The 15722-nt window shown below is 45.3% G+C and overlaps 1 protein-coding gene across 1 annotated transcript in view; it reads right to left on the reverse strand.

The window, feature by feature from the left end:
- The window catches only part of LOC120967196 (uncharacterized), a 44598-nt gene extending 34594 nt beyond the window's left edge, over nucleotides 1-10004 (reverse strand). The window contains exons 1-2 of the mRNA XM_073502203.1: nucleotides 9510-10004; nucleotides 8800-9419 (exon numbers count right to left, since the gene is read on the reverse strand). Of these exons, the coding sequence (XP_073358304.1) occupies nucleotides 8800-9419; nucleotides 9510-10004 (1115 nt within the window). The remainder of the gene's footprint in view (nucleotides 1-8799; nucleotides 9420-9509) is intronic.
- Nucleotides 10005-15722: the final 5718 nt, after the last annotated feature.

Below are 15722 nucleotides of genomic sequence, written 5' to 3' on the forward strand. Positions count from 1 at the left end.
ATTTACAAGAATTTTAAAACCAAGTTTCTCAATGTTCTCGGCCGAGCCACGATGCCCAGATGTTTTAATTTTATTCTCATTTCTTGCATGGGACCTAGAAATTCACCCGAGGACACAAATGTGAATTTCGAACCAACTTTGGTGCACGAGAGCATGTGCTTGTAGTTCAAATTTGACTTATGCACATTAAATGACCAGAAACTCAATTAATGTATAAAAAACGACAAACAAACCCGGAATAATTCCAAAATTTAACAGGGCACTAATGTAGTTCTATGTTGCCTTTGTTAAGAAACTCAAGGGGGGGGGGGCAGCGTATATCGTTTCACACTCAAAGGTGGCACGTTCCCTCTTAGAACCACGAGCTTCCAAATCGGCCCAATTTTTTACCACAACATGTTAGTGCCATGACATGACACCATGCCAAGTTTCATGATTTCCAGGCGAGTTTTGGATTTACATGAATTTAAAATCAAAGTTTCTCGATGTTCTCGGCCGAGTCATGACGCCCAGATGTTTGAATTTCATTCTCATTTCTTCCATGGGACCTAGAAATTCAACCAAGGACACACATGTGATTTTTCAACCCACTTTGGTGCACCGGAGCATGTGCATGCAATTCATATTTAGATTATGCACATTAAAAGTCTAGAAACTCAATTAATGTATAAAAAGGCCAAATGAACCCGAAATAATTCGAAAATTTAACAGGGCACTCATATAGTTCTATGTTGCCTCTGTAAATAAAATCAAGGGGAAGGCAGCGTATATCGTTTCGCACACAAAGGTGACACGTTCTCTCTCGGAACCACGAGGCTTGTTGAGAGAATCTCCGGTTTTGCAAAAGGCTTATACCAAAACTTGTCCCAATTCAGCCAAAAATTATACGTATGAAAACAGGGTTTAGATTATCCCAAACATCTCGCTACCTAGACCAATAATGTACTATGATTTGAATTCAACATAAAATGGATACAAATATTTGAATTGGAGAGCGTATGGTACATGTAGTTCATAGTGAAATATGATTACTGCTATATGTATTTTTTGTTATCAAGATAATATTTAAATTATTGTATAACTTGACAACCATCGTATTCAAATAAGGAAAATTGATCAAATTTAGTCCATATGGTAGACGACAATATATATGTTCACATGGTGGAGTAAAATGTTCATATATGATGGAAGATCAAAATGTATGACTATATCAATTATAAACCGCAAGGTCACCTAACGATATATTTGAATTCAACATAACGTGGATTCCAAAATTGAAATTCGAGATCATGGCATCTGTAATCATATAAAAAGGTACATTACTCTTTCTTTGGTGGGAATTGATTTGTTTTTTGTTGTTGTTGAGGGAAGTGCGAATCGATTTGGTACTGTGCAGGGTAATCTTGTTCTCCCGATTTTTTTTACATTTTTCTTGTAGTTTTTTCAATGGCATCTATAGCAATATAGTAAAAGGGGACATGACTCTCTTGTGTCTTGTATGAATTGTTTTTTTACACGTTAAGTTTGTTCTGCCGAACAAGGAATCCGCACCTTGTTATCCCAAAATTTTCAAGCTCGAGTATCTTTTGTCTCACCTGCTTTGAAACTCCCGCTTCTTCAACCCGCGCCGCGCCTTGTTATCCCGAAATTTGGACGCGCGTGAGAACTCCCTCCTCATCCGAAATCACTCCCGCAGCCCAGACACGCGAAATCCCCCTTCTACCCCTCAGCCGGAAATGAAGCTCCACGTCGCGGTGTCAAAACCGATGGGGGTACGCTGGTAACTTACCCTACATTTCAGACAAGCGCGTCCCTAAGCTTGGCTCCCCCCTCCCCTTCGCCCCCCCATTCATACACCGAGGCCGCCAAAACCCGCGAAACCCCACGCTACTCCGCCGGCCTCCCGACCGCCGCCCAGCCGGAGACTCTTCCCCGACTACGTCGTCCACCGCAACAGCTCGCCGTCCCTCATCCACCGCACCGGATGAGGATCCGTTGTCGATCTCGTCGTCCCGCCGGATCAGCCGCCCCGTCCTCCACCTCCAAGGAGCTGCCCCGACGTTCGCCTCGTCTATCGTGCCACCTCAATCCCCACAGCGCTGTCTTGACCTGCCCCACCAAAACCGCAGCACCCTCACCAATTCCTCCGATGAAGCCGAGGCCAACTCGGCGCCACCAAGGAGGTTCTGCACTCACCGCTGCATTTTATCTTTTATTCAATCACACGGGGCTTCCGGTGCTCGATACCGAGCAGACATGGCGTGTCTCCATCGACGGCGCCGTCGCCGGCCACATCATCCACGGCGTCTCTCCCCCATGTCGTTGCTTCCTCGGCGGCGACTTCCACAACGGCACTAGCTGCAGCTGCTCCGGCTCTCGCTCGCCCTGCGGCTCTGTTCATGCTGTCGGTCGCGCTGCTGCACTGCTCCTGCTTTCATTCGTGCTGTTGCTCTGCTCTTGCTCTCGCTTGCGCTGCTGCTGCTGCTGCACGACCTCCGGCAGCTACAGGAGTTGCTGCTTTAGCACTCGCTCGCGGTGCTACTGCACAACTTGCTCTCTGCTAGTGCGTTCCCTGCTCGAGCGTCTGGTGATTTAGATCACTGCTTCTCTGCTACTAGTGCTCGAACGCCCTAAACATCTATTGCAATGCTCTGTTACTAGTTCAATCAGTTTCGACAGTAAAATTCAGTTTCGACTGTGAAGTTCATTTTCTTCAGTTAAGTTCAGAGTGAACAGTACTTACAACATCTGTCGAAGCGGCCGTGGCACGGCTGATGCGTTTTACATCTAGCACTTTTTGGTGATGTATTTTACATCATCTATTGTAGATGATATTGGGGTCCCACTTCAGATTAACATTGTCTGTCTTGTCATGCTTCAGCCTCGTCGCCGTACACCTTAGCGGAGCTGCTCCAACGACGGAACCGTCCATCACAGCGGAGCAGTACCCTCGGCGCCGTTTCCAGAGGCCTCGGATCTTCTTCCCCGCCTCCGACAGTCACACCAGCATCATCACCATCCTCCACGTCCAACCCAATGATGCTGAGGTCCACAAGGCTATGCCAAAGAGGTTGTACACTCATCGCATCACTTTGTTTCTCCATTCCTCTGTTCTTCCAATTCATGTGAGCCAAATACCCAGGTTGATTAAAATCCTATGTTTCCAAATGCTCTGTTTTGCACGTGCATTCCTATCCTATTCCTGTGTTTTTCCTGTCCTTGCGTTTATAGAATCCTCCAATTCTAAGGAGCCCTTAGAGATTTACTTCATTTACAGATAGGCGTCAAAGAAAACTCTATGTGTTATGTCCTGCTCCTGTCGTGCCGTCATCCACCCCACCTGACGTGCACCATCGACAGAAGCGTTCACTGCAGCAGAGATCCCCCCTGCAGACTTCCTTTCGCCGCCTCAGATCATCTTCCCCGTTGCCGGCAGCCACACCAACTGCATTACCATCATCGACTGAGCAGATGAACCTGAGGACTACACAGTTCCGGAAGAGAGGTCGCAGTCTTTCGTGTTTGCTTACGTTATACATCGGTTATTATTACCTGCTACTTTATCGTTCAATCTTGAGTTTTGAATTGCCCATGGGTCTCATATCGAGCCAGCAACGAATAGTATCTATCTACTATCTGGTTCATCTGGGGTCTTCTATGTGGTTCATGTTGGGTGGGCAACAAACAATAGATGATCCATTGTCTATCTTTTTAAACTGAAGCTATAATCTACCTGCTATCATTAGTTTTGGATCCATCCACTCGTTTGCTACCATCAGCCTTGATTTTTGCATGCACCCCTTAGGCCTTACAAAATCTAACTATTTTTTTATTATGCATGTCAGATATTGTACACAATCGTACTGAATATGTAGAGAAAAAGAGAAGACCGTTGCGTGCGAATATAATGTCATGCAGACGCCGCTCCATGGTGGGCGAAGTGGCCCCCCTCCTGCATTTCCAGATTGTATTCCAGAGGAAGATAACTGTTTAGATGGAGATTCAGAAGGAGCCGACCACGCCTGTTTACCACCTGAGGTGTTTGCTCTAACCTGGCATGCTGATGTTGGTCATATCATGCATATGGCGCCTTGCATTGCTTACATTATACATCTTATATGTCATCAGCTTAGTTTAGATTTGCTTTGTGTGAATGCCACCTGTTTGGTTTCTATCTCATACTCCCACCATTCCTAAATATTTGTCTTTTTAGAGATTTCAACAAGTGACTACATACGGAACAAAATGAGTGAATCTACACTCTAAAATATGTCTATATACATCCTTATGTGGTAGTCCATTTGAAATCTCTAAAAAGACAAATATTTAGGAACGGAGGGAGTATATGGGAATTATGCAATGCCATCTTCTTTAGTCAGGCATCATATACGTGAATCATGCAATGCCATCCTGTTTAGCCAGTCATCGTATATGTGAATTGTATTGTGCCATATTTTTTCCATAATGTATTCCATTTGTCAACAATGTTTATACATTCATCTACTCTTCCTGTGCATCAGCCATTTGAGTCGGTCATGGGAAAATCTGGAGTGAAAACAAGGTCTTGTAAGCAGTCAGTGCTACCTGTCGATGTAGATTTCTTGCTGGTTACATATAGCTCCTCAGAGGAGGATTCAGAGAGAGATGACCAGTCGTATTCCCCCCCTCCCCCGAGGTGCATGCTCTAACTTGGCTGGGTTATATTGCTCATATCATGCATATGGTGTCTTGCATTGCCATGCCATCTGCTTAGATTAGACATGCTTTGTGTGAATGCCTCCTGTTTGCTTTCTATATCAGATATGTGAATTATGCAATGCCATGTTTTTCAGCCAGTTATCATATATGTGAATTATGCACCGCCATGGAGCCAGGCATCATATATGTGAATTATCTCATGCCATCCTTTTTTTCATTACGTATTCCATTTGTCGACAATCTGTGTATATTGAACTACTCTTCATGTGTATCAGCCATTTGAGCCGGTTATGGAAAAATCTGGAGTGAAAACAAGGTCTTCAGAGCAGGCAATGGTACCTGTTGAAGCATATATCTCGATGGTTACAGGGAGCTCCTCAGAGGAGGATTCAGAGACAGATGACCAGTCCTATATCCCACCTGAGGTGTATGCTCTAAGTTGCAATGTTTATATTTCTCATATGATGCATATGGTGTCTTCCATTGCTTAGTTTAGACATCATATGCACAATATTGAATTTTATCTGCTTAGTTTAGAGATCATACATGCGAGTGCCAGCTGCTTAGTATATGAATCAATTATGTCAATTATATCATGCCATCCTGTATACTTAGACAACATGTATGTGAGTTATTTCATCCCAACCTATTTTAGAAAGACATCAGATAGTTTTGTCATGTCATCCTGTTTAGGTACTCATCACATGTTGAATTATGCCATTATATCCTGTTAAGTTATCCATCATATATCTTAAACTGTGTCATGCTATCCTGTTTAGTTAGGCATCATATATGTGAAATTGTGTCATGCTGTCCTGTTTGGTTGGACAACATATATGTGAATTACCACATCTGTCTATCATACAATGTCTGTACGTTCAATTTCTTTTCTTGTTTATCAGCCATTTGAATTGGAGGGGGTGGTGGCAGTATCTAAGGGAGCAAAAACCCGTTATTCACAAAAGATAGTGCTACCCGTCGATGCAGATAGAACCATGGTTGTACTGGCCCACAAACTAGCCCCACCACACATAATCGAGACTCTTTCAGATTGCACACTTACACCGTTGGGTAGAGAACCAGCTACAACCCATCTAACCGCAACCCCAGTGGATAGTAACCCACTTATAGTTGACAAAGCACCATGTCCACCACAGAGTACTCCCACACGAGCAGTTTGTAAAGCTACTGCAGTGCCCAAAGCACGAAGACCACCACAGCTAACCCAAACTCCACGTTTAAATCAGAAGAGCAATTGTTCTCAGGTCGGATTCCGTAGCTATGGTCCATACTCCTTTGCCGTTGCATCACTGTATTTACTCATACCAACTATTTCGAATTTGAAGGATCCAATTGAAACTCCAGTGGCGCAACAGGTATGTTTTAAACCTATTTATTTAACTGGATTGCTGTTCTAACTTGTTGCTCTATGTTGATTTCAGTTTAAGTTGTATAAACAATTATGTTCTCATGTGATGCACATTACAAGTGCTGCCAATGCTGTGTAGTTTCTCACACTTATATTCTGTCTATGCTGCTGTGTCTTAAAAATATATGAGTTGAACTGTGTCTCTATCTTGATTAGGGAACATAAACTAGAATGATATGGACAACACAGTGACCATAGTACATAGATATATGTTTGTTTCATACTGTTATCCTGTCCACCTTACTACTGAACTGGTTTACCAAAATGAGTTTCGTATACTACAAGCTAAACCTGTGATGTGTCTGCTTGTTTCTCTTGTAGTATGCAAACATAATATTGGAGAAGAGCACCCCACTATGCAATGGTAGAGAAAGTAATGCAGATAAGGTTCAAGATAGTGAGACAACTCTGTTGGTCTCCAAGAAAGGTGATAAAAACGATCTTGTAGACAGTGAGAAAACCCCACAGTCCTGCATTGATGTACTGTTCGAGTTACTGGCCAGTACTGCTGGCACAAGCTCTTCGAACTCGCTGCCTGAATCACTTCGACTTCTTCAGTCTCAGCTACAAGCTGAAAGGCATCAGTCAGCTGTGCTACGGCAAGAAGCCGAAGGACTGAGGAAGTCCCTGCAGAATTCAGATGCGTACTTTCTTGTGCAACAGCAAGCGCTGGAGGATTTAAGCGCCAAACAAGAGAAAGTTAATAAGCTTGCTAAGCATCTTGCCAGCATTATGGGTACCCAGGATATTGTTTCTTGAACTCTTCTGAAGTGGTTTCAGTTCTGGACTTGTTTTGCTGCGGCGTTTATATGCTGCTTTGTTCCCTATATTTGCACTGGTGGCGAACTTTGATGCCCAGTGGATGTAATATGTGTAATAGCCGTGATAGCCTAGCATAAGTTGCTTGCTTATTTATTTCCTTGTTGTCTTGTTTATTTTTTTGCTTGTAGTCAGTGTAGTTCTTTTTCCGCGGTTTGCTAGTGGCTGCAATAACCTATTTTTAAAACTAGGCCACAATAACCATGGGCTAATATTTACTGTAGTGACACTGGGCCTCCTACGGGCCCTAGAAACTGTGGGCCTTCTACGGGCCATAGAAACAGTAGGCCTTCTATGGGCCATAGAAACAATGGGCCTTCTACGGGCCGTAGAAACAATGGGCCTTCTACGGGCCGTAGAAACAATGGGCCTTCTACGGGCCGTATCATCAATGGGCCTTATACGGGCCGTATGATCGATTGGCCAAACATGGGCCAATAACAGGCTGCATTATGGCCGTAAACGGGCTAGAGTTGGAATCGTCCGTTCATGGGCCGACCATAACGGGCCATCGTTAATAGGCCGTATTTGATGACGCTATGAAAACGACCCAACGTATTAACGGACCACAAACGGGCCGACTGTAACCACAGGCTGAATTTGGCCCACAAGCAGAAAATGACAGTAACGGGCCGTAAGTAAACGAATGCTGGAAATGAGCCCAAGAATAAATGGGCTCTGAGAAGGCCGAAAGATAACATGGGCTGGAAACGGCCCAACGGAATAACGGGCCGTTAATGGGTATAAAGTGATACACTGTTCATTACGGGCCAGTTTCACCACGGGCCGTTAATGGGTGTAAAGTGATACACTGTTCATTACGGGCCAGTTTCACCACGGGCCGTTAATAGGCCAAGAGTTACATAGGGCCTCATATGGGCCGAAAGACGTCATGGGCCATACATGGGCCAGAAGTGAAAACGGGCTGGAATCATATTGGATGGCCCAGATGACGCTACTGGGCCTAATTCGGATAGGGCATAACGGGCCTTGGGTTAGCGGGCTGTAAATGGGCTATATGCGAACATGTCGTTAACAGGCTTTCCATGGGCCGGCCCGCCACCTTTTGACCAAGTAAAACAGGCCAGCCTTTTCACAGGAATGGGCCTCTGTTGGGCCGTGCCACGTGTCGACGTATCATAGGCGCCTTCTGTCCAATGAGTGGATGACATCTGTCCCAACGATGAGCCGACACGTGTTTCCTCCAGCCAATGATGATTTTACACGTGGAAAATCCCCATTGGTCGGGGCTGTTAACGGGTTATCGGATCCAAAACCCGACCCGATAGCTTAACGGCGTTCCATTACAGTGGATGCCACGTGTCGGTCACCCTTGATGAAAGCACTTCTGTGACGCGCGATTTATCGTCATGGAAGTGGACACTTCCGTGATGATAATTTTGGTAATGTCATGGAACACTTCTACGACAGCACAGGTATGACTATCTTGATTCTGTCATAAATTTGTCATGGATGTACATGCATGACAAAAAACACGACCTACTGTGACAAACACGTATCATCACGGAAGTGTATTTTTTTGTAGTGTAAGGTGTTGTCACCACTTGTAACTAGTGGTGAGCTTACCACATAGAATCTGAACATGTAGCGCCATCTACTTAAACAAATGACAGTTCATCCTAACTACTATCAAATGACAGTTCAAATTATTAAGAGCCATTGGCTAAATAGGGGATAGTTCATCGGTGCTACCAGATCTTCCTCTTCCTCTCCTCTTCTTCTGTTTCTGCTTCTACTTCAGCTGCTGCTTCTGCTACTGCTGCTTCTTGTTCTTCTTCCATCTTCTTCAAATCCTGCACTGACCTCTGTTAAGCCACATCGCCCACTCCAACCTTTTGTTCTTCCAAGCGTCATTGTCAAATGCCTCCACACCATGGCCGGAAGTAACAACATCGTCAGGCTCGACATCTTCCTCCTCAGGCACGTGTTCATCAAAGCCCCACTGGAGGATCCAGTTATACAGAATACAACAAGCAAGAACTAGCTTAACCTGAGTGGGGTATGGGTGGAATGGCTTCTGATCCAGGATCTTAAACCTATTCTTCAGAGCTCCAAATGCCCTCTCAACAGTTACTCTAAGGCTGGAGTGTCTGAGATTAAACAGCTCCTGTGCAGTCCTAGGATAGTTCCTACCAGAGAACTCGTTGAGATGGTACCTTGTTTTCCTGAAGGGTGGAAGAATACCCGGCCGACATGCATAGCCAGCATCTCCAAGGTAGAACTTGCCGTCGGGGATGTTGGTCCCATCAGGTCGACTCATGTTGTCAGTGAGAATGTTAGCATCATGCACTGACCCCTCCCAGCCAGCCAGCACATATGTGAACTTCAGATCAAAGTCAACAGCAGCAAGCACATTCTGGCTTGTGTAGTGCTTCCTCCCCCTGTATGCTGCAGACTGTGACCTAGGAACTCTGGCAGTGACATGAGTACCATCTATTGCCCCAATGCAATCCTGAAAATGGCATCACAAGCCCGTGTTAGTTCTCAACTTGAACAATACAAGCATATGAAGCCATGAAAAGTGTATATTGTCAATGCTCACCTTGAAGTATGGATACCATCTTGGGCTTCCACGAATCTTGGGTGGTGTCTGGCCAGATGGTCTCCTGATCATCTCTTCTCTAAGCTCCCCAACAGCATAAAGCACCTGCTTGAAGTACCTAGAGATGGTCTCCGTTGACCTCCTGAACGTGTTGTGAATGACCCTGAACCTCTGGTTATGGCCAACAACATGGAGGAACATCGCCACTTGCTCTTCTACACTGGTGTTGATGCTATATTGTAACAGCCCCCTGCTCCTGAAGGTCTCGACAAGCCTGGCAAATGGTGCTCTTTTCATTCTAAGCATCCACAGAGCCTCGACGTCATTGCAGTTGTAGATGTAGTTCAGATTTTGGATCCTCTCCTGTTCCTGGGGAAAGAATGGACCATAGTGGAGCAAAGGTCTCCCAGCACGACGAACAACTCTCTGGTGCATGAACATGACCCATGCCTGAATCACACTAATCAGTGCTGCTGCCTGGATTATCAGCCTCATCCATGCGTCCATAACCTAGTCGACATCGACGGTTCGTTCAGTGGGAAATCGATCCTACACCTAGCTTAACGGCCTAACCACTGAGCTAACAAGGGGGAGGGGGTGCTGCTTACCGGCATCGGAGACGAGGACGGCGTAGGGGGAGCCATGGCACAGACGGTGGCCAACAGCAAGGGCAGCACCAGATCCGCCGCAAACACCGCCGCCTCTTCTGCCGCCGCCTATAGCGCAGATCTGAAATCGCATCCGCCGCCGGTGGTGAGGCAGTAGGGAAGAAAGTGGGGCAGTGGCTATGGGTGAGCGAGCGAAAGGGGGGTGAGGCTAATTTGGCGCCGGGACGACGCGCCAGATTTCCATCTCCCGCCATCCCCCTCGCTCCCGCCCGTGCGACCTCGCGCCGCACTGAGCCTGGCTCGCGAGAAACTGCCGATCCGAGGGTTTCCAGCGAGCCAGGCTTTGGGCTGCTTTGAGGAGCGTGCAATGCAAGCCCAACAGAAAAACCAGGCAACCAAACATGCCTCTCCCTTCCCGCGCGGGCCTGGTTGGGCTCGATGCGGGCAACCAAACACGCCCCTAGTGCAGCCGTGGCGATCCGTACGTACTAATCAACATGCCAATCGTTAGCTTATCTAGTTCTCTTCCTCCCTTGTCACATGTAGTAAAAAAAACGCAGAGGAAATTGACAGTCTGACAAGAGGGTGTAAATAGATTAATTAAAACGATTATTCTACGGCAGTTTTGGTGACCCGGCGCCGCAGATCATGAGTTTTATTATAGCAGATCGACGGCGATGGATACAGGTGCACCAGCGTTGTCTGTTGGCACGGGGCAGGTGTCCTGGCCCGGCCATGAAGACCAGTACTGGATGGATATAGGCAAACAAGTTTCACAACTCACACACGTTCGAGGCTTGCACGGCAGGGTTGGCACCTGACATTCTCCAGCAACGAACATACCAACCTTTACAAAAGCTCCGAACAAATTCCAGCTTCCACATGCATTTCGGTGCGTACTCAAGAGGGAAAAAAATGTCCAATTATGTTGTGTACAAATATCCTATCAAAAAGCTATAAGCAGATTTTTGTTTTGTTTTGGGATACCGGTTTCAAACCATGCCCAGACTCGTATCCATAGACCGGACCCACTTGCGGTGCGAAACAAAACATGTATGTGCGGATGCGCACGGAATATTATACCGTTGAGGATCTTTAGGTATATTTGACAAGAATTTGCACGATGGCCAGCGTGTTGTTTCTGTGGCTAGAGTTTGTATGACGTTTTAGCTGTTGTTACATGTGTTTGAAATTAAACAATTAAATTTAGAGTATGTTTTGAGCGCTAAAATAATATGACTTACATTAGGACTGTCTTACGTATGTTTGTTACAAAGTTCACTTAAATTGCATAGACTAAACACATTCTAAATATGTATTTTTGTATTCCCTCTGATCCATATTAATTATCATTGTGTACTAAATCAGCGACAATTAATATGGATCAAAGTGAGTATCATATTAAGGTCCATTAATTTGCACCATGTATCACTTTGAGCATTTTATTGTAGCCGATCAACTATAGTAATTGTTGTGAACAGTAAGTCATAAAAGTTGACCATAAAAGTTAGTTCTTTGAAGAATATGCTATAAGTCAGAAATATGCCAGATGTCTTTTTAGATCATGCAACACCCTTTTCCTTGAAAAGCATGACATAATATCTTAGAAGAAGAACTCTGAAGCATTGCCTGATATCCATGGTTGTCGTGCCTCATTCCAGTAATTCCCCTTAGTATTATCTTTCTACAAAGAATTTGTTCTTCAATTTCCCCTTATTTTATTATATCTCCATCATTTTCTATAAACTTTGTCCTCCAAGTGCCTACAGAAAAAGAAAATGTTCCACATGATAAGTCACGCTTTTTCGCAAAAATAACTTAAATATTGTGTTCCATACCAAGCTACTAAAACTTGCTTCATCAACAGTCAAATTGTTAGCTTTTTTCTATGTGTGTGGAAGTAACATAATGGGCTAACATAACTTTGACTTACCTTTGAATCTATGTTTCGGTTCCTACCCATGGGCTAACATAAGGGACAATTGTATTCTTGCCCTTAGTTGGTTCTTACCCATGGGTTTTGCTCCTACTTTCCGACTCTACTAAGTTTTGGCCCTTAAAAAGAATTTTAGGTCGCCCGAATGCCCTTCCGTCATCTTACCGTACGGTCAAAGGCATTTGCCTTTATTTTGGACTAAAATGCCCCTGGTAGCTAGCAGAGGTGTTTTGCCCCGATGGTTGGCGAGTTGAGGTTCAGGCGTCGGTCATCCTGCCAACTGGTTTGAGAAGAGGACGATCTGGCTTCTTGGGCGAAAGCCTTGCTCTGACTTGCCGATATGATGACGTGACACCTGACGAAACCACACACCTTCTTGGAGGCGTCGTCGCTCGAGGGCCTACGCCCTTCTTCCTCACGCTCTGGGGAAAAACCTAGTTTTAGGTTCCTAGAATGGACAATGGTGGCGCTCCGGTGTCGCTGTCCTTCTCAGAGGCATCGTTTTGGAGTGGATTTTGTTTGCTGGTCTTGTCGTTGCTTGCTGCGGGGATGCTAGGGCGGCGTCCCTGGATCGATGTGGTGTAGTCTCTTGCTTGGCGACGATGGTGGCTTTGAGCGTGTTTGGTAGTCAGTTTCATCCGGCGCGTTCGACGGCTGTTGTGCCTCACCATGTCTTTATGAAGTCTCAGCTGCTGAGGAGGAGCCTTCGCGGTGACAATGACACATGATGTGTGGTTCATGTCGGTGCTTGCTCGGCACAGACTCCGTGCTTTTCTCTTACAATGTTCGTCGACAGAGTCAGAATTGACTGGTTGCCGACTCGTGTTGTTGACAGTTTAGCGTAAGCCGGGGCGAGGGCTACGTTGGTTGTCGTCGATGGTGGAGTCGGAGTCACGGGCTTGTAGAGGAGTGATGACGATGATACTGATTGTCAACATTGACCGGACTTTCTCCTTGACGCTGTGAGTATTTGTGTGGGTAGTCATGTCAACTGGGTGGCCTGTAGTTGCGGATTTGTTGTGACGCCTTTGTCCAGTTTTTCTGCTGATTAATCAGGTAACTCTTTTATGTCCCTTTAATGAAAGAAATCGAGATCTTCATGACAGACCTACCAAAAAAAAAGCAACCACAGGACTGTTTCCCAGCCGCTACGGTGTCCACACGCCCAAATTCAACTCACGGGTGACGAAATCGTCGCCGGACATGAGCCAGGAGCTGTGTAGCCGTATACATCGATCGATGCAGGGCTCTGGTCTGCGACCAATTAACACAGCTTCTGAAACAGAGGAAAATGACACTGATGCATATATACGGCCCGGTTGGTGGATGGATCGGTGCATTTTTGTTGTTGCTGACCATGACCAGAACCTGATTCGTTCCTGGACGGCATGGCGAGGATCATGGCAGTGTTTTTTCCCGGATAGATAGATTACGATTAAGCCGCAGAGCCATGCAGCTGGACAGCAAAAAATGGATTCCTATAGCTAGTAGCTGGAACCTCTCTGCTCTGCTTCTAGCTTTGTCCTGTCCAGTGTCCATACTCACGGCCGCCATGAGACGAGCTTTCCAGCTCTGCGATCGGCAAAGCCAGCGTCGATCATCCCTCCAAGATTGAAACCACTTTGCGTAGGATTTTGTTCTGTCCGACCTTATACGGTGCCTAATCTAGTGGTGTGCTGCCGTTTGGATCAGGAGTAGAACGGCTCGATCTGCTATGTTGTATGAAAATCAGACATGTACAGTCGTACGCATGGCAGCACTCTCCAAGAGACACTACACCACTTGCATGTACACACCAAAAAGGAAACTTCCTTAATTATATGTGGTTTTTCTACGATGTCATTTAACTTCTACAAGTACGATCAACCACCAAAGCTTTAGTTTCAAAAAAAAAAAACCACCAAAGCGTTGCTCTTTTGTGGGTACAAAGCACCAGAAGTCCAAAGCTCGCTGGTTGTTCCATATACTGAAATGAAACAAATGTATGGCAAAATTTTCTTTTCCGCAAGTTTCAAAAAATACGAAAAAATATGCACGTAGAGGATGGACACAACTACATGCATGTAACATTTGAAACTTAAATATCACTGTGTACAAATAAAAAAACTGACCAAGGTTTAGGTAAAGAGCATCTACATCCGGATTTAGCAAATCCGGCCCCAAAAACGTCTGCGGACGCTCCCTGCCTGTGTCCTAACATGTCCGTTTTGAGCCCTATTTGTCCATGCATGGAGTCATGCTTATCATTTTCTCCTTTATATGCCCGGCCATTTTCATTTGATTGGCGAGATGAAAAGAGAAGAAGAAAAGAAAGAATAAAGAAAGAGAAAATGTGGTATATGGGGTGGGTTGCGTCCTACATGGCGGACTGACCGGACGCGTCGAGACGTGTCCGCGAGCCCTCATGTGATCCCATATTTGATCACAATATGAGGGTGCGGCTAACCCGAACGTATAGGGATGATATGAGGGGTCCGGTTGAGTCATCTTTTTTCTTCTCTCTCCTGTTCGGTCACTGACTCGACGCATCCGCGAACGTTTGCGCTTGGTGGCCCATTTTGGCTGGCGCACCACGCCACCTCGGATTTCTCTGCAGCAAGCTGGCGGGGACCATATGGGCAGGGGCTCGTTGTCTTCTACCACGACCTCCACGTCCGTTGCCTCATGGCCAGGAGATGCTTGCTGGTGAACTACAAGGTTGGGGGAAGGTGAGGCGAGATGCAGCCGGGGACGGGACCACCTCAGACCGGCCGTCGGCAAGGCTGGTGGTCAAGGTGACGGCAAGGCGGCCGGGGAAGAGAGAGAGGAGGCGGAGAGGAAGGCATCAGTTTGACCAAACATCATCCTACGTGGCAAGTGAAGTAGAGAGAAAAACGCCGCCATGTGGACAGTTTTGCACTCAAATCTGGTTTTGAAGAAAACTTACCCAGTTTTGAGACTCGAGGGACCAAATGTCTCCTAAAACTTGTTGAGGGATCAAGTGTATACTTTTGATGAACTTGATGGACGAAAAACATACTTTTCTCTATGTCAACATTCACAGTATCAAATCAATATTGTTTAGATTCATTATAAAATACAATTTCATATTATATATACTTGGTATTATAGATGTTGATATTCTTCTATAAAAATTTGGTCAAACTTTACAAAGTTGACTTAATATAAATCTTATATGCGAAGGCGAAGTATAAAGGAACGAAGGGAGTACAGTCAGTTGAGTGTATCTCCTTGTCCTCTTGGCACAAGCAAACACAAAGCAGGGCGGGCACGCCCCATAAAGTTACAAACTTGAAGCTTTTCGAGATAGTTATGCTAATAATAGTACAAAGACAAAGGCAAGATGGACCAGCAAAGCTATGGGAGGCATTTCGCCATTAGACTAGTTATAATGGGTAGTAGCTTAGACTAGTAACATGCATATGTTACTAATCTATGTTACTACCTCCACAGTGGATAGTAACATATGTGTTATGTCATGCATCACTTCATTTATTATATTGTAGACTCATCTTTCCTTGATATATGTGATGTTATAGTAACTAGTTATGTTACCACATGCCTCTCTTTCCTTATTAATTACATGTCACATCATCTATTTTGCCTAAATAAATGTGATGTTATCATCTATATTACTTCCACTGTGGATAATCTTAGCATAACCAATCA

The sequence above is a fragment of the Aegilops tauschii genome, chromosome 6 (genome assembly GCF_002575655.3).
Source record: "Aegilops tauschii subsp. strangulata cultivar AL8/78 chromosome 6, Aet v6.0, whole genome shotgun sequence".
NCBI lineage: Eukaryota > Viridiplantae > Streptophyta > Magnoliopsida > Poales > Poaceae > Aegilops > Aegilops tauschii.